The sequence below is a fragment of the Dasypus novemcinctus genome, chromosome 24 (genome assembly GCF_030445035.2).
Source record: "Dasypus novemcinctus isolate mDasNov1 chromosome 24, mDasNov1.1.hap2, whole genome shotgun sequence".
Classification (NCBI taxonomy): Eukaryota; Metazoa; Chordata; class Mammalia; order Cingulata; family Dasypodidae; genus Dasypus; species Dasypus novemcinctus.
In genome coordinates this window covers 53,697,289-53,716,569 of record NC_080696.1, presented here as the reverse complement: position 1 = coordinate 53,716,569, position 19,281 = coordinate 53,697,289, and the positions used below count along the sequence as shown (strand labels likewise).

Sequence of the window (19,281 nt, the reverse complement as noted above, 5' to 3'; positions counted from 1 at the left end):
CTGTCTCTCATTATGTTTTTTTTCTTCTTGTGTCTCTTGTTGCGTCATCTTGTCACATCAGCTCACTGTCTTTTTTTTTTTTAGATTTATTTATTTATTTCTCTCCCCTTCCCCCTGCCCCAGTTGTCTGTTCTCTGTGTGTATTTGCTGCGTCGTCTTCTTTGTCCACGTCTGTTGTTGTCCGTGGCACAGGAATCTGTGTTTCTTTTTGCTGTGTCATCTTGTTGTGTCAGCTCTCCGTGTGTGCGGCGCCATTCTTGGGCAGGCTACACTTTCTTTCACGCTGGGCGGTTCTCCTTACGGGGTGCACTCCTTGCGCGTGGGGCCCCCTACGCGGGGGACACCCCTGCGTGGCAGGGCACTCCTTGCGCGCATCAGCACTGCGCCTGGGCCAGCGCCACACGGGTCAAGGAGGCCCGGGGTTTGAACCGCGGACCTCCCATGTGGTAGACGGATGCCCTAACCACTGGGCCAAGTCCGCTTCCCAGCTCAGTCTTGCTCATTTTATTTAAGAGGCACCGGGAACCTCTGCTCCTTGCTCTGTTGTGTCTCTCGTTATGTTTTTCTTCTTGTCTCTTGTTGTGTCAGCTTGCCATGCCTGCCTGTCATGCCAGCTCACTGTCTTCTTGAGGAGGCTCCAGGAACCACACCACAGACCTTCTTGTGGTAGGCGGGAGCTCAGCCTCCTGAGCCACATCCACTTCCCGTGATATATTACTATTAACTGAAGTCCATAGTTTAATTCCGATGGCCTTCGTTTTCCCCTAATGTCCTCTTCTGGCCCAGGATCCCACCCCGGGCACCACACTGTACTTAGTCATCACATCTCCCGAGCCTTCCCTGGGCTGTGACAGTTTCCCAGTCTTTCCCTGTTTTCAATGACCTTGACAGTTTGGAGGAGTGCTGGTCAGGTGTGTTGTAGGCGGCCCCTCTCTCGGCACATGGCTGGTGTTTTTCTCACGATTGGCCTGGGGTTCTGTGTTTTGGGGAAGAAGACCACAGAGGTAAAGCGTGGTCGTGGATACTGCCATCACGACTTGCCGCTGTGCGTCACTGGCTGAGGCCGCGTTTGCCGGGCTTCCCCACGGGAACGTCACCCCCCACCCCTTTCCAGACGTGGCTGTGCACAGCCCCCACCACGCCTGAGGCTGGGGAACTCGGCTCGGTGACAGTCACTGTGATTACTGACGCTGCTTTTACCGTCATCGTCATCCTTGTCACCTGTGCCAGTTAAACACTCGGTGCCATCGTGGGGAGATGAAGGAGATAAGATGTGTAACTGATTTAGGGCCAGCCTTGGCACAGTTTAGGGGTTCAAGTCGATAAAGCATTTAAGCTGCTAGCACAGGGCCTGGTAACTAGTAAGCACTCAATAAGTGTTCAGTAGAAAGTGAAAAGGGCTGACGTCTTTACTCAAGGGAAAGGAGGGCCTGTGTCCACACTCGGGCTTCTCCAGAGATGTCCACAGCAGCCGCAGCTGAAAACACCCACACGTCCCACGGCAGCCGAGGGAGTGAACACACGTGGCAGGTCCACAGCGTGGAACACTACTGAGCAGCGGAAAGGAAGGGACTACTGGTCGAGGGCGTGAGAGAAGCCAGCCTCCAAAGGGCACACCTATAGGACCCCAGTTATGGGAAGTTCCGGAATAGGTACAACCAATCTGCAGTGACGGAAAACAAATCAGTGGTTGTCTAGTCAGGGGTGGGGAGGAAGACTGGGGGTCCCAAGAGAGGCTGCTGCGTGCCTGGAAATGTTTCATAGCAGGGGTTGGCAAACTAGCGTCCGGGGACCAAGCGTACTTGTAGCCAAGGCTTATGCCTTCTCTTGTGTTTTCTTCTGTGCTACCATGCCAAGTTGAGTAGTTTTGACAGAGATCGTAGAGCCCACAAAGGCCAAAATATTTACTGTCTGGCCCCTTAGAGAACAAGTTTGCCAACCAGCCCTCTATAGCTTACATAGGTAGAGAATCTGTACCTTGACCTGGGGATGGTCAAACAGGTGCTTCCACATGCAAAAAGACAGTTGCTCACCTGAGGGGCGTGCCCTTCCCCGTGTGTAATCAGTGCCCGATTGAAATAGAAAATGCAGCAAGATTGGGGGGTGAGCGGGCTTGGGGAATGAGGACCCCAGGCTCTGAATCATGGGAGGCCTCACCCCCGTGGCAGCCAGACCCTTCTCATATGGCTGCTTTTCTCGTGAAGGCTGGATTGAGAGGCGTCGTCAGTCAGAGCTGTCAAGACAGGACCTCAGGCAACGTCTCAGCTGACCTCTCACTGTGAAAGTCAAAGGTCCAGAAGGGGCAAGGGGCTTGCCCAGGGTCACACAGCAAGTTGGTGAGAGATGAGGCTCCCAACTCCCCAGCTAGCTCTTGTTCTCCTCCATAGTCACGAGGCAATGTGTCACAGCATCCTGTGATATACAGTAGGAGCTCTATGAATGCTCCCTGGATCTACTGAGATGCACTTAAAGGGTATGAAGAGGGCTGGTTTAGGGTCAGGTGGACACGTCTTCCCTCCCGCTGCTGCCACTTCCAGATGGAGGGGCTAGTGGACCGAGCCTCTTTCCTCCCAGAAGCGGGCAATGAACGCGACCGCTGCAAAGCAGGGAGTGTGCCCCGAGCCCCTGCCCGGGAGGATGGCTTCAGCGGGGGGCTGGGCGGCATCTGCCCTGAGCTAGAAGGCAGTGGCACAGCCAGCCACGCCAGGCTCCGCAGGGGTGTGCCAGGCAGAGGGCAGAGCAAATGCAAGGGCCCTTGTCTTCTGCCTGCCCTGCCCTCCCTGCTGACCCAGGCCCACCCTCCCAGCGCTGCCACCGAGGACAGGCCTTGCCAAGCCCTAACCTCTCCCCAGCTCCAGCCACCTGTGTGGTGATGCCCTCTGGCCTGTCCTTCAGTGGCCGCTGTGTGTCCCTCCCTGCCCAGCCAGCCTTGGCCACCAAAAATGAGCAGGTGCCTGCACGTGGCTGGGGCCTCTGCACGGTCCCTGGTGGCTGTGCCTTAACTCAGTCGCCAGCATCCAAGTCACAGGGCCCCAAACACCCCTCTCGCCAACTCGCTCACCAGCCCAGCTCCCCGGGAGGCGTCTAGGGGCTTCTTTCTGTGGCCTCCACGGTGCCCCCAGACCTTGGTCTCCCATCACTGAGCACCTGAGGACCCCAGCAGGACTGGAGAACCTTCAGTGGCCCGGGGTTCATTCACACCGGGAAACTGAGTCTGGGGAAGGGAAAAAAAGGTGTTTGCCTGGGGTCACATGCCCCAGTGGACTGCGGTGACCATCACAGGACCTACCTCTGTTTCCTGCAGCACCCACAGCCCCGTAGATGGGGAGTGCCAGGCCAGGTCCTAAGGCCTGGTGCTCAGTAAGTCCTCACAGGCTGTTTGATTGATTAAATGACTGAATAAGAATGATAATAATAATGCATCCTGAGGGCCTACCGTGTGCCAACACTGGACTTGGTGCTCTGCAGTCATTTGTTGAACTGATGTTTACTGACCCCCTACTATGTGCCAGGAACTGGGGATACAGCCATAAACAAAGCAGACCAAAATCCCTGCCCTTGTGAAGCTGACATCCTTGTTGGGGGAGACAGTTTTTTAAAAATTTGACAATGCTAAGTGCCTGGAGAAAAAGGGTGGGAATTAGGAAGTGCTGTGAGAAAGGGCTGAGGATTGCAATTAGAGATCAGGTGTCCCAGGAGGACAGTTGAGCAAAGCCCGGAAGGAAGGGAAGGAAGGAGCTGTGTACCCGTCATGGGAAAGTGCTCCAGGCAGAGGGAAGAGCAAGTGCAAAGACCCAGGGGCACGCAAGGGAAGGGAGTCAGCCAGTAAGGCTGGATGCAGTGAGTGAGGGGAGGCGCAGTGCAGTCCCACCCTGCCTCCGTTTTCCCATGCGTACAATGAGGGTGGTATATCTTGCTGTGTTAGATTTGAACCTGAAGGCAGTTTAAGAGCCCAGCTTTGCCACTGTTTCCTGTGTGACCTCAGCCAGGCCATTTCTACACTTGAAGCCTCAGTTTCCATATCTATAAAATGGGAATCAAAATGGTACCATCTTCCTAGAAGATGGTGAGAATTCACAGAGATTGAGCATGTAAAGCACTTGTGCCTGGCACTGAGACAGAGCTCAGTAAATGGTAGCTGTTTTTGTTTTGTTTTTTAATCTTATTCATTCCCATTTTACAAGAGGAAACTGGGGCACCGAGAGTGTAAGTCACTTGCCTAGTGTCATCCAGCTAGTGAGTGACAGCTGGAATTTGAGCCTAGATCTCTCTGCACTTGACCTCCTCTGCGTTACACTGAACGCACGCGTGAGGAGGCCTTGGGGTCTCTGAGCGCGCCCAGCAACCAGCACCCCAGGTCCGGACGAACTGAGGACAAAGGAGAAGGCTGCTGGGGCCAAATGACCACACTTACTGCCCGCGGAAGCTGAATTGGGGGATGTGACTTCTCCCTGCAAGCAGGGTCCTTCCTGGCACCACAGTGCAGATGGAACCAGACATTTCCATCCAGCCCTGGCAGCACTTGGGCAGAGCTGAGCATGCCCAGTTTATTCTTCCCAGGCCCCCCGAGAGGGTGCGCCCCTGCCTCTCCCCTGGAGCAGAGCAAGTAAAGGGGCGGGTGGAGGCCAGGACGTTTATCCCTGAGACCCCTTTCACAGGGAAGGAAACATCCCAAGGAGAGCAGAGGCTCCCCTAACGAGTGAGTGAGCGAGCAAGCCACCCTGCGAACGAGCACCTCCGTGCCCCGGGGCTGGGGTGGGTGGGGGTGTCCCTCCACGTGCGCCCACCCCAGCTCACCCTCTTCTCGTCCACAGTCGCAGGGGCTTTCATTATTGACTTCCTGTCCGGCCTGGTGCACTGGGGTGCCGACACGTGGGGCTCCGTGGAGCTGCCCGTCGTGGGGAAGGTGCGTATGTCCACCCAGCCCGTCTCCCCCAGAAGGAGGTCGGGCTGCCTGGCCTCGGGTGAGCCCCCTCCTCTCTGAGCCTCTCTTTCCCTGAAAGATGGGAACCATCATCCCAGCCTGTCCCCTCCTGTTCCGAGACTGGAGCAGGAATCCCCTAGGAGTCTCCGGAAACAAAGCATTAGGCATAGGATGGGTGGAAAGGTTGGTACGTGTCTGTCCCACCACAGGCCCTTGAATTTAAGGGTCACTTCTTCCTCTCCTTTGCCTTCCTGTTGCTCCCTCACTAATTGTTTGTTTTCAATTGAATTTTATTTTCTCAGTCAGACATTTTTTGCTTGTAAGTAACAGAGCATGCAGTCCAGAGTGGCTTAATCAAGCCAGGGAACTGATTCACGTAACTGAAACTTTCAGGGATAGGGTTGAATTCAGGCATGGCTGGATCCAGTAGGCCAGACAGGCAGACTCGGTCTCCCCCCATTTCTGGCCCCCAGCTGCCCTAGACTTCCACCACCCACCCTGCTCAGCCATCCCAGTCGAAAGAGAACATCTCCTTCCCTGAAGTTCTACCCAAAGTGCCGTGGCTCGTTCCTATTGGCCCGCTTGGGTCATGCCCCCCCCCTCAGGCAGGCCCTGTGGCCAGGAGGATGGGAGGCTCTGATTGGCCAGGCCTGGGTCCCCTGCCGGAGTATGGGGTCAGCCCCATTGGAGCCCTTGAACTAAGAGAAGAAGGGGCGCTGTTACCAGGAAGGCCCTGTGTGTCACCGCGAGGGGCCTCCACTGTCTGCGGGCAGGGACGGAGGGTGGAGATTGCCCGCAAGCCCTTAGAGCACGCACGGGGAGACAGGCCCAGGAAGGTCTCTGCCAAGGTCATCTCCACCCTTGGTCTGCTCTAGTGCCCGCAGGGTGGGGCGGGGTCAGCGGTGCTGGGTTCAGGCGTCCCGGTGGGGGGGGGGGCACTGCAGGAGCCCCACGGGGAGGCGAGCCTGGGTGCAGCGTGTTCAGCCCATCACGGGGAGCCGCCGGCCCGCGTGGGGTGACCGCTGGGCCGGGACCCCCACCCCCACCCCAGGCCTTCATCCGACCGTTCCGGGAGCACCACATCGACCCGACGGCCATCACGCGGCACGACTTCATCGAGACCAACGGGGACAACTGCCTGGTGACGCTGCTGCCGCTGCTGAACATGGCCTACAAGTTCCGCACCCAGAGCCCCGGTAAGGGCGTGCTGGCGGCCGCGGTGGGCCAGGCCCTCCTCACGTGCGCCTCCTGCGACTTCAGAACTAGCTTATTGTCTTCATAGAAAATAAGGGTGTTTGACATAATCTGGATTTCCAGTTGCTCTCGAACAGTCCCATCTGGCCACTCTAGGCCCCTGTTCTCACCTGGCTTCAGCTGAGCTGCAGCTGCCCCCGTCCCTGTTAGACACATATCCTTCATTTACCACAGTCCCCACTGCTCCCTGCTGCCCCACCTTGCGTCGTATATTACCTGCCTGTCCCTGAGGGTTTGGGGCTTTGGTGCCCTGGCTTTGTGGGAAGACTATAGACTGGATTCAGTACCAATTTCACGTCTTGGCCCTGCCTGTTTTGGAGGGAGTATCCTCAAAGCTAGTCAGCTTATCCTCTTTGAGCCCCAGTTCCCTCACCTGTAAGATGGGGGTGATGAGTCCTTATTTTGCACCAGACACTGTTCTAACAACTTGACAGGTCCTTGATGCGTGATCCTTAGAGCAGCCTCCCTGGGGGGGGATACGACGATGCCCTGCCCAGCCCGGGTCCCCCCCATCTCTGCCCCCATCTCCAGACAATTGCTCTTGGCCTCAGCTGAGAAGTGCCAGGGCTGGTGCCCCGGCTCCCTGCCCCTCAGGATAAGCCTGGAGCCAGCGGCTGCCAAAGCCGCACCGAACGCCAGGCCCCTGGGCTCTGAGTGGGTCCCACTCGCGGGGCTCTTAGCACCCCGCAGGAGGGGGCTGAGATTGGGCTCCGCTGCCACAGCTTCGCTTTGCTCCCCCCCTGCTCTGCTGGGGACGTTTCCTCACCTCTGAAAGGCACCTCAGGTACAATCCTGTCCTGCCTCCCTCACGCCCTGTGGTTTTCCTGAAGGGAGACTCCCTTGACATGTCACAAACACGTGAATCCCTGCGTCAGATTCAGCTTCTGGGAAACCGGGGCTAAGATACCATCCCCACTTACCAGTAAAGAAACTGAGGCTGGAGGAGGCCAAGTCGCCGGCCCTGGCTCACGCAGCCACGCACATAGCTGACTCCAAGGCCCACGTTCTTAGCCGTTACTTGTGCTTAGTCCACTCTGCCCACTGAGCAGAAGGGCAGACTGAGGCCTGGGAGCGGGGATCTGAGCTTGCTTGGGGCCATGGGAGGTTGGAAGGAGGCTGCTGGGTGCTGCCCTGGGGCAGGAAGCAGCCAGGGGTGGGTGGGGAGGGCTCGGCTGGCAGTGGGCCCCGCCCCACATGACGGCTCTGTGGGCCCTCTCCCCACTCCGCAGAAGTCCTGGAGCAGCTGTACCCCTGGGAGTGCTTCGTCTTCTGCCTGATCATCTTCGGCACCTTCACCAACCAGATCCACAAGTGGTCGCACACGTACTTCGGGCTGCCACGCTGGGTCACCCTCCTACAGGACTGGCACATCATCCTGCCACGTAAACACCACCGCATCCACCACGTCTCGCCCCACGAGACCTACTTCTGCATCACCACAGGTGGGGCCACGTGCTGGCGTGGCATGGGCCGCCCCTGCCCTGTCTGCAGCACCTTTCTTGGGGCTAAGAAGGCAGACAGAGGTCACAGTAGAAGTCACCTCCGAACAGCACTTAGGTGCCAGGCACTGTTCTGGGTGCTGAGGCTGCCATAGTAGACAGACAGACCGACCCCCTGCACTGACATACAAACAACCCTGCCTCTTCCGCTTGTGATTCCAACCAGCCAGCCAGCAAATAGTTATTGAGTATGAGCTCCGTGCAGGCAGGCTCCAGGCTTAGGATACAGCTGTGAACAAAATAGGCAAAAACCCCTGCCCGTGTGGTGCGCACATTCTGGCGGGGAAGACGGGCAATCGATGAATGAAATGGGGCGTCCATCTGATGGTGCTAGTGGCTGTGGAGGAAAAGAAAGCAGGGACTGGAAGGGATTTGCCCTTTTAAATAGTGTAGGGAAGGCCTTACTGAGAAGCAACTTTTGAGCAAAGACGTGAAGGAGGTGAGGGAGAGAGTCACGTGACGCTCTGGAGGAGGAAATTCCAGGCAGCAGGGACAGTAGGTGCAAAGGCCCTGAGGCTGGAACACGCACTCATGTTGTGTTTAGGAGCAAAGAGGCCGGTATGGCTGGAGCAGAGGCAGTGAAGGGGTGGAGTGATAGATGACAAAGCCCAGGTGTGAAAAACGCTGTGTAGAAAAAGCAGGGTGGGGGCCAAAGAGTGATAGGCAAGGGGGACGGGAGCAGCTGTTCACATTAAGGAGGTCAGAAATCTGAAAGAATCTACAGATAAATGAGGACAGATCAGTCCAGGCCATGGGGTACTGCTACTGCAAAGGTCCTGGGGCAGGAACATTTCTGGCATGGTTGGACAAATGAGAAAGTCCATAGAACATTGACAGTTAATGGGCCAGTGCCAAAGAGGTGAGGCAAGGTTTAACAGGGCCAGCTGGGCTTCTTTCAAGGTTAAGTACATTGGAGGTGCTGTTGACACAGGCAGATTTAACTTTGAATATCAGCTCCTTCATGTGTGCCTATAGGAAACTCAGACTTCCCTGTGAATTGCTTTTCTCATTCACAAAATGGGTTGCAGCTACCTCACTACTACCTTCGCAGGGCTGTGGGGGGATGGTGAGATGGCACATGCAAAGAGCTTGGCATGTAGTAGGTATTCAGTGAGCTATAGGGTTTTTTTTTTGTTTTTAAGTCTGGAGGCAGAGCTGGGAAGCACAAAAAAAGATTTTGCATGTCTTAAAGTCATGCTCCTTGGAGGGGTTGGAATTTAGGCTATTTAAGACATCAGTTAACTCCACAGGCAGACCTGGCTCAAATCCTAGTTTGGCCACCTACTGAGTCTCAGCCTCAGGCTTCTCATATGAAAAATGGGGCTAATAATCCTATCTACCTCCTGGCGAGGCTAGGGGGCTTAGGCAAATTCAGAGACATAAAGGAGATTATAGCGAGTAGCAGCAGCTGGCAGGAGGGGGGATGGCCAATTATTGTTTAAGGGGTACAGTTTCTTTTTGGGGCGATGAAAAGGTTTTGGAGACAGGATGGTGGTGGTGGGAACACCACATTGTGAATGCAACGAATGCCGCTGAATTGTACACTTAAAAGAATTGGAAAGGGAAGCTTGGTGTTATATATTATCACGATAAGATTTTAAAAATAAATAAATGGAAGAAGGTGGCGTGAGAGGCCTAGGGTCCTCCTGAGGCAGGGGTGGTCAGGGAAGGCTTCGCAGCAGAGGTGGCATTTGAGCCAAGCGATAAGAAATGCCAACCCTGAGGCTCGCAGATAAGTGCTTGGTGAGAAAGCGAACTCGTGAGGGAGGGGATGAAGGCCTGTCTCTGAGCAGCCCGAGCCTGTTGGTGGGAGGCCCCCAACCCCAGACTGCCTGGTCGGGTCCCACCCCTTCCCCCGTAGGCTTACTCCGGTTTGCTCCCCTGACCCGTTCAGGGCCAGCTCTTTCCCAGCATCCCCTTGACCGCCGCCCCCTTCCCTCGGCCCTGCTTCACTCTCCGGTGCCCTGTTTCTCCTGCAGGCTGGCTCAACTACCCTCTAGAGAAGATTGGCTTCTGGCGACGCCTAGAGGACATCATCCAGAGCCTGACGGGCGAGAAGCCTCGGGCGGACGACATGAAATGGGCTCAGAAGATCAAATAACTCCTTCGAGCCTGCTGCCTCGTTGCCAACCTTCCCCATCCCCCCCAAAACCGAAGCCATCTGCCAAATCCCAGCGCCTTCACCTCTGGTCCCTCCAGGTGGAGAGGGTGCCTGGGCTGGGCCCAGGCACCCCCAGCCCACCCCCTGTGACACCGTGACACAGAATACTTGAGCCACTGATTTTCCATTTCCTTTTTTTTTTTTTTCTTGCCTCTGCCCCTCCCAAGCCACTTGAGCTGCTGTCCCCCGAGCCTCTGAGTCTGCAGGAAAGGAGCCCCACCCTGCTACCCCTCCCTCGGGCAAAGGGGAAAGGGAGTTCACCCACTCCCGGTTCCTCTGCTGCCCACTGCCCCACTGGGCAGCCCTTCAGAGGGGCTGGTGTTGGGGCCCTAAGTCACCTTTATCTGGCCCTTTTTCTGGCCTCAGTGGTCTGGGGAGCCCCAGACGTAGCCCAGGTGGACCCCAGAGGCCTGGGCGGGTGGACAGCCCAGCCTTGGCCCTCAGCCTCGCCTGTCTGCTCAAGGATGGCAGAGCTCAGTAAGGCCCCGGGCCAGGCAGCCAGGACAGGCTGGAGGCCCCTGCCCGAATCGGGACCCCTTTTTCCCTACCCATCTGCCCACATGGTCCCAGCCAGTGCTGATGTTTCCCATCTGAGGACATCTTCATAGGGCACGGCCCCTGCAAGGGGTCTCGGTAAGGGGTCTTGGTCATTTGGAAGGGAACAGGGTCCCTTCTGGCCAGGGGTATGACAGGGAAGGAAGAGTGGGACTTTTTTGATTTGATTTGTTGTTTTTTTTTTAAAGGTGCTTGCTTGTTTAATGTAAATAATAGAAAGCCTTAATATCTTTTCAGTATCACGGAGTAATATTTTAATGTCATGTTTTGGATGTATATAATATATTTATAACAAAGCAGCAAGAGTCTACTTAACCTCAGCTGCCTGCGATGTTTCCTGGTTGGCCTTGGAGTGGGAGAGGGTGGTAACAAGTCCAGGCACAAGGCCCCTCCTCATTCTACTCCCAGCTCACCCTCCACTGCTGGGTCCAGGACAGAGGGCTTTGGCCAGTTGATACAGTGAATTAATGTTGATGCCTGTTTCAAACACTTCCAGAGGGGCCCCCGATTTCGTGGGGGGCGGGGTAAGGCCTTCACACAGGAAATGATGTTGACATTAATGAAGGCCAATCCCTAGTCATGCATTCATTCAGCAAATGTTTATTGGCACCTAATTGTGCCAGGCTCTGGCCTGGACATGGAGGGTCTGCAGTGAACAGACCAACAAGGATGTGGCCTGGTGGGGTTGACCTCCCGTGGAGAGACAGACAATAAACATAAATAAATGCACATGAAAATTCAGGTGGTGATTTGTAAAGAAAATCAAGTAGGATGGGACCACATCAGAAAAGCAGGGTGGGGGCTGCTCTAATGGATTCGTCAGGAAGGGCTTCTCTGGGGAGGGAACACTTGAGCTGAGACCTGGACGGGGGGATGGAACTGGCAGAGGAGAGAGACCTCTTGACACAAGCAAGTGCAAGGGCCCTGAGGCAGGAACCAGCTTGCAGGCTTAAGAGATAGCCAGGCAGTCTGTGTGGCTAGAGTGGAGTGAGCAAGGGGAAAGTGGGAAGAAGTAAGTCTGGAAAGATAGGGGCTTGTTACATGGGGTCTCATTGGCTAAGGTGAGTGGGCAGCCACTGAACATTTCAAATGAGTATCTTCATTTATTCAAAGAACAAAATTGTAGGTACCTACTGTGTTGACTGAAACAGTAATTCAGTGGTAAACATGGCACTTTATAATGGTATCTGGTCTGGGCTAGACAGCTTCTGCAATATTAGAAAAAAAAATGAAAACCTGTTGGGGGCAGGGAAATGATAAAAGACTTTAGAACAGTCACTGATAAGGCATTTCGGTTTTTTGTGGTTTTTTTTAATGTGGTCTTATTATAAACTTGATTTTCTTTAAGGGTTTGCCCACTACTACATTGGACAATTTTGATTTATAACTGTGTGAGGGAACCGTGGAAGGAAGGAGTGCTGGAACTAGCCAACTTGTACATGGCAGAAAACTATAACAAACAGACATTAATATAATTTTATTGGCTCATGTCACTGACGCCCAGAGGTGTTTCTGACTTAAGGTTTGGCAGGATCCAGGGCTCACATGATTCAGCAGAAGTTGGTCTGTCTAGCTCTGCTTTTCTCTTGAGACTTGACATTGGACCAATTTGGCAATCTTAGTTGAATCTTTCCTCCCCAGTTACTGCAAAAGTCCCAGGACAGGCTCTCATTGGCTTGGATTGGGACACGTGCCTTCCCTGAGCCAATCTCCTTGACCAGAAGTAGGAAGCATTCTGATTGGTCAGAACACCAATCAATACTGTTCATCCTAGTGTTGCAAAAGGGTGGGACCAGCCCTCAAGCCACAGGCTGAGCGGAAGGAGGAATGGTTTCCCAAAAAAGTCAGTGAAGATGGGGCAGACAGACTCTTCAGAGGGGCCAATTTCCTGCCCCCAGGCCTTCCTGGCGGATTCTCTGACCAACTTCCTGCCAGTTCCCCTGGAACCAGGAGAAAACCCCAGCCTGAGTCCAGAGAGGTCCTGCAACTTGCCGGAGGTCCCAAAACTAACCACAGCAGAGCAGGCTCAAACCCAGACGGTCTGGCTCCTGGGGCCTGGAGAAGTGCTTTCCAAAACCACTGCTTTTCAAAATTAGGTTCGGGAGCGTTGGGGTCACTTTTGAGATCCAGGAATTGCAAACAAATGCCTACCAGGGCCCAGCAAGAGAAAATACTAATATTTACTGAGCACTTACCACATGCCAGACTGCAGCTCGGAGGGCAAGGGCAGCCATCCCAGCAGCTCTGAGAAATGGGAACTACAGGCCCTTTTGCAGATGGGGAAACTGAGGCATTGAGCAGTCCCGTAACATGCTTGGGGTCATGCAGCTGGTAGTGGCAGAACCAGGACGGAAGCCCAGGGCTGCCCTGGAGCCCCTGCATTTCAGTCTTCACACTGCCGTTGTCATGGAGAGAGGGAGGGGTGACAGGTATGGAGTGAGAAATGTGTCCACTTTGAGAAGGCGGCACCCATGAGGTAAGAAATGGCAACTGAGTCGGGGACTGGCCTGGACTGGAGAGGGCAGGCCCTAACTGGCAGCTGCTACTCACATGAGCTGATTAAGGAATTTAGTCAGAAATCAGGATTTTTAAAATAGTGGCTCCACTTATAAAACATACTGTGGATAAAATGAAACATTCAGGGACAGCCTGGTTTCCGGTGGCCTTGTGCTGCTACCTGGCGGTGGAGGGGGGCAGGTGGCAGTGCAGAGCGATCAGGTGGCTTTCCAGCTCCACTGGGAATATGCAAGCCCCTCAGTGCCCCACTTTTCCTTAGACGGGTTCTGGGCACATGCCTCAGGGCACAGGCCCCAACTTTAACGCCTCAACCCCTTCTGATAAGCCTAAAAACTTCAAGCATCCCTTTTCAGCATTATTTTGTGATCAATGCATATCCAAGGTAAGGAAGAAGAATCAAACAATACAGAAGGGTCTAGAGCAGGGGCTAGCCACCTACAGCCAGAGGGCCAAAATCTAACCCATCCTTTTTCCTCTGGCCCACAAGCATTTTTACCTGGCTGAAAAAAAAGAGAATATTCCCTGACACATGAAGACACAAAATTCAAATTTCAGCATCCATCCATAAAGTTCCCATTTGTATTGTCCGTGGCTGAATTGAGTAGTTGCAACAGACACCGTGGCCCACAAAGCCTAAAATATTTATTATCCGGTCCTTTACAGAAAAAATTATTGACTCCTGGTCTAGAGTGAAGGGTAGATTTCTCTTAACACCCATGTTCTCCAAGGCCCCATTTTCCTTCCCCAGAGGACATCATTCCTACCAGACACTTGCAAGTTCCCTTATACATAGATGCATGTCTGTTTGCCCCTCCTTGACTCTAGCACAAAAGGTAGGATATTAAACACAGTTCTCTATCTTGCCCTTTTTTCCCCCACATAATATTTGTATCTGATAGTTTTCTATCAATAGTGAGAAGGCATCCTTATTCTTTTATACAGTTGCATAGCATTCCAACGTTGGGATGGACCATCCATTTTAAACCCATTTCTTGAGGTTCTGGGCATCAGAGAACTGAAGACTTTGTTCATAAGGGCCAATAGGTCTGAAGGGTCAATTCTTAGTAATCAAAGTGCTGCTCAGAGGGTGTATGTGTTTTAAATTTTGATAGTTCTTCCCAATTCTCATCCATAGAGGTTGTGCCGGTTCATACTCTCGTAGCAACTTTTGAGAGTGCCTGTTTCCCCACACCCTTGCCAACACAGGGTGTTAGCGAATGTTTTGTTCTCTGCCAATCTGATAGGTGGTTTTAATTTGCATTTCCCTTACCGAATTACATGGAATCTAAGATGTCATCCATTGTAAAATGCATCCTGATTGCAGAGCTGTTTGAATGTAAAACTTTGCATCTTGGACTCATTGAATGTTGAGTGAGATTAGGTATCTTCTCATGAGCTTAAAAGGCATTTGAATCTCTAATTCTTTTCATGTTCTTCCCCTGTTTTTCTTGGGAGGCATGGTAGCAGTGGTTAAGAGCTTAAGGTTCAAATCCCAGGTCTGCCATTTACAAGCTGTGTAACTTTGGGCAAATTATTTAACTTCTCTATGCCTGGTTTTCATTAGCTGTAAAATATAGATAATAATGGTACCTACCTCATAGGATTGTTGTGAAGATAAAATGAATATGTATAAAACACTATGTGCCTAAACATAGTAAACACTCAATAAATGTTTGCTATGATTACCACTTTCTTTTGGGTTGTTCATCTTTTTCTTGACAAACTACAAATGGAAACTCATCCTTTTTGTCATTTGCCTGCCCTGTACCCCTGGTTTTTATTCCTTTTTTTTCCTAACCATAAAAGTAACAGATGATATAAAATTCAGACATTACAGAAATAAATTGTATAGGAAAAAGCCAAAGAAAACAAACCAGATGCCCTTAATAGGGAAGTGAGTAAATGAATGGCATCATGACCCCCAACCCTCCACTCCGACCCTTTTTGGTATATTTTAGCAACTACAGGATCTACCTTTAAATAAAATAGCTACACACTTCAAGTGAAAATCACACTTGGGCTTAATCCCACATTACATGGCTCGCATGGGGCACGTGGCTCAATGTATGTGTCATAAAATATCAATAGCAAATGTGTCATACCCACTGTCAACCATAGGCTTCCTTCTAGGGATTCTACTCTCTGGCTTCTGGTTGTCCATGACCCATCCTCTCGAGTCTGTCAGCTTTACTTCCTATAGTTTGCATTATAGAAGGTATAGCATGAGGTGGTTGAGTTTTTTTTTTAAACTATAAATAGAAATGTAAAATTATATGATGCTATCCACAACCTTGCTACTCAAAGTGTGGTCTGTTGATCAGTAGTAGCATCCCCTGGGGGCTTGTTAAAACTGCATGCAGAATCTCAGTGCCATCCCGGAATTAGAAATCAGAATCTGCATTTGTGGTGGTTTGAAGCTGTACGAACCCTGGCAAAACATCTTAAAATTTAATCCATTCCAGTGTGGGTGTGAACCCACTGTAAAGAGGACATTTTGATGAGCCTATTCGGCTAAGGTATGGCCCACCTCAACCAGGATGGGTCCTAATCCTATTACTGGAGTCGTATGAAAATGAAATTCAGACAAAGAGAGAGAGGCACAGAAGCAAGAAGCTGAAGTCAACAAAACCCGAAGAGAGAGATCAGCAGACACTGCCATGTGACGGGAGCCAAGGATCCCTGGCAGCTGGTCATCAGGAAGAGAGCATTGCCTTGACCATGCCTTGATTTGGTCAATTTCCAGCTTTAAAACCATGAGCAAATAAATTCTCATTGTTCAACCTGACCCATCTCATGGTATTTGCTTTAAGCAGCCTTGGAGACTAAAATAGCATTTCAACAAGCTCTCTAGTGATTAGAGTTTGGGAAGCTTTGCTCTAAAAATAATATAGGTTTCATAAATTATATCGAATATTATGTAGACTAGAAATACAAACATACTGAAAGTTTTTACAGTTTTTTTTTTTGGCTATGAAATTCTTTATTCTATTTGTAGCAGCTAATGCAAGTACAGCCAAACACAAAGCTTGAGGACAAATTGTACACAAACTTTACAAGTGGGATTTGAATTTAAAATACGAAACATAAAAATCTACACGAAACTGATGAAAATCAAGCAGATACCAGGATTGAAACTTATAATCCATGTATGAAAGGGAGTTTTGTTTCCTTTCAAGTGCTTTATTCTGCTACAGAACAGTCAAAATGAAGATGTAAAGCTTTGTGGTTAGTTTAAATTATACACTCTGTAGATACTATACCAATTTTTAAAGTTACACATAGACCAACAGATGTCCATCAGTTCATCTGGATTGATCAGATATTCCAGCTGGATCGCTGAAAACAAATCAGGCAAACATGGAAAGAAAATCCACCCGTGCACTTTGCTGCAGCTGTTACTGATGGGCACACTGCACTCCAGGTCCGTGATGGCTGCTGCTTTCCTCATCAGAGCTATCATTGCGGGCTTCGCGCCTCTGACCACCTCCCGAGCCCCGAGTGCTATCAAACTCCTGAAGCTCTACCTCCTTTGTGTCTCCAATGACATTAGGAACTTCCGGTCTAGATGGCAGAAGATCTTCTAGTTCAGAAAGCTTGGCTGGGTTAATCCAGTTGTTTTCAGGAAACTGTACATCAAACTTTATGTAAAGATCACCTTTTTCAAAGGGATTCCGGTACAGTGGCATTCCTTCACCTCGAACTACACGCACACATCCTGGTTCAATTACTTTGCCAGGGGGGTATTTCATCACAATCTGACAGCCATCAAGGTGCTTAAATGTGAACTGAAATCCACACAGAGCTTCAACAAGTCCTATCTTATACGTCCTGTGCAAATCATTTCCATCTCTCTGGAACACCTCATGTTCTTTCTCTTGTAGCAAAAGAACAATGTCTCCTGGTTCCATTCCTGGGGCTTGGTCTGCTTCCCCAGTAAATTTAATTCTCTGTCCATGTTTCATGCCTTTGTCTACGTGGACTTCAAGAATCTTGACTTCTTTAATCACTTTCTTGCCCTCACATTTTTTACAGCGGTCTTTTCCATTAATTACCTCTCCTTCTCCATTACAATCAGAGCACACAGACTGCATCTGTTGCACCATGCCTGGAGCCAGCTGTCTGATCATGATGCGTACACCTCGACCTCGACAAGCGCTACACTTCTGAACAGCTCCAGGCTTTCCGCCTTGGCCACTGCATGCACTACAGAGTACATTCTTGCTAAGTTGTAGTTTGGTTGTCTTGCCATTATACAAATCTTCAAAAGATACTTTGATGGAATGCATCATGTCTTCTCCTCTTCTTCTGCCATTTTGACTTCTACTCTGATTGCCCATGAAGCCAAACAATCCCCCACCAAAAATGTGAGAGAAAATATCATCCATGCCACCACCTCCGCCGCTACCTTCCCGAAGACCTTGCTCTCCATATCTGTCATATAACTCACGCTTCTCAGGATTTGAGAGTACTTCATATGCAAAACTTATTTCTTTTAATTTGTCTCCAGCATTTGGATTTTTATCAGGATGGTATTCCTTGGCCAATTTTCTGTATGCCTTCTTGAGCTCATTCTCGCTGGCGCCGGGCAGGACGCCCAGGATATCGTAGAGCTTTGTGTGGGCCACGTTCGCCATGGTGGCCGGCCCAGCAGCGCACGGATAGGAAGGCGGCGGAGGGCACGCAGCGGAGCGGGACCCACGAGCGGCGGCTGGGTGGCGGCGCAGGCCGAGGCAGCTACATTTTTAATAAACTTTTTCAAACTACTCATGTCTTTCACATCCCAGAAATTCCAAACCAGCCTGGGTGTTTTCCAACCTTGTTGAGATTATTTTTCGAATGAACACCGTGGAACAATCCAGGCTTATCTTTATGTCTCTTGGCTGGACCACTGCACCCGCTTCTGGAATCTGTTATATATCCCTTTGGCTGTCAGTATCAAAGACCTACCTGTAAGAGCAGTTTAAGCAATAGATATTTTTTCTCCATGTCCTAAGAAGTCTGTAGGTTGGCAATACCAGATTCCTTCAGTTCAGTCACATCATCCAGGATCTAACTCTTGCCATCCCTCTGTGTTGGTTTCTTTGGTCTGTCAGCTTTTCCAGCTTTAGGCTTGTGCCTTGGTGTCTCAATGTAGCTGCCACAGAGCCAACCATCACAACCTCATATGGTAAGAAGAATAAAGGGGGACAAAAAGACTTTCTTCCCACCTATCATCAGGGGAGAGAAACTTCCCAAACATCTCCCCTCCTCAACTAATTGGCCAGAACTGGATCACAGCACACCACCATGGACCAATCAGTGGCAAAAGGAAATGGCAGTGCCTGTGACTGGCTTGAATCAATCATGATTCACACCTGGCATTGTACCCTCTGTCTCCCAAACAATACCAGGTTTCTGTGTGCACAGGAGGACATGGCGGTTGGCTTGGCAATCAACAGTGTCCGCCACATCCCCTCTCTGGATGCCCCACCTCCAATTTTGCTGCCACCCAATTCAGTCTCCTTGAGGCAGCCAGGCTGCACCTTCTAAAAACGCAAACCTGCCCATGCCCTGTTTAAAACTTGAGCGGCACCACCTCCCTCACCACAGGGTGCTCTGGGGTTAAGAGAAATGGATTCTAAACAGGACTTGACTCCTTTTTTTGTAGTATGACCCTGGTAAAGCCATCTAACTCCTCCCAGCCTTAGTTTCCCCACTTGACAAATAGAGATAACAGCTACTTGCAAGGGTCATGGAGGATTAAAAGAGAAGAATTAAAGATGCTAATACTTACATAACACTCTCTGCCAAATCTTGTAAATTTTTAAATTCTACTAACCGATTGAATCACCCCAACAATTGATAAAACAGGACTCTGTTGCCCTATTAGCTGGAGCTACCAGCTCAGAGCCGATATGGGGCAGGGAAGAATCTCCCTCTGGGGACCTGCTGTGTTGCTGGAGGAGGGGCAGCTAGCGTGAGTGGGAAACCAAACTCCCAGCAGGCGCCGCGATGCCGCTGAACTACTGTAACCAGCATGCTCCAGGCTGGTTCCCTCTACTGCTTGCTGGTGGGATAATCTCTGCCAAGACAGGCTCGTCAGGCTTGTCGGACTCAACAGGGATTCGCTTTATTGTCAGTTTTGCTTGCAAAAAATCCCTTACGAAAACCAAGGATTCTCCGCGAGTGGACCTTTGGAAGCATCGTGGATAAGAGGCTTGTGCTTTAATCCTCACTCTTCCACTCATTAGCGCTGAGTCTCAGTTCTCTGTTTTACATCGATAAAGCAGGGGGAATTCCTAGGAGTTGCCACATCGAGTTGTCAGTATTAAAATCTGGATATGATGGCTCAGTGAATGCCAGCTCTTCTAGTGCCCTTTCCTCGTGCCAAG

General features: G+C 51.2%; 1 protein-coding gene and 1 pseudogene across 1 annotated transcript in view; one reads left to right on the top strand and one right to left on the bottom strand.

The window, feature by feature from the left end:
• Nucleotides 1-14,598, top strand: part of PEDS1 (plasmanylethanolamine desaturase 1) — a 28,970-nt gene extending 14,372 nt beyond the window's left edge. Inside the window, exons 3-6 of the mRNA XM_058287222.1 lie at nucleotides 4,815-4,906; nucleotides 5,976-6,120; nucleotides 7,408-7,620; nucleotides 9,657-14,598. Of these exons, the coding sequence (XP_058143205.1) occupies nucleotides 4,815-4,906; nucleotides 5,976-6,120; nucleotides 7,408-7,620; nucleotides 9,657-9,778 (572 nt within the window). The 3' untranslated portion in view covers nucleotides 9,779-14,598. The remainder of the gene's footprint in view (nucleotides 1-4,814; nucleotides 4,907-5,975; nucleotides 6,121-7,407; nucleotides 7,621-9,656) is intronic.
• Nucleotides 14,599-15,865: 1,267 nt separating this feature from the next.
• Nucleotides 15,866-18,914, bottom strand: LOC101443973 (dnaJ homolog subfamily A member 2 pseudogene; annotated as a pseudogene).
• Nucleotides 18,915-19,281: the final 367 nt, after the last annotated feature.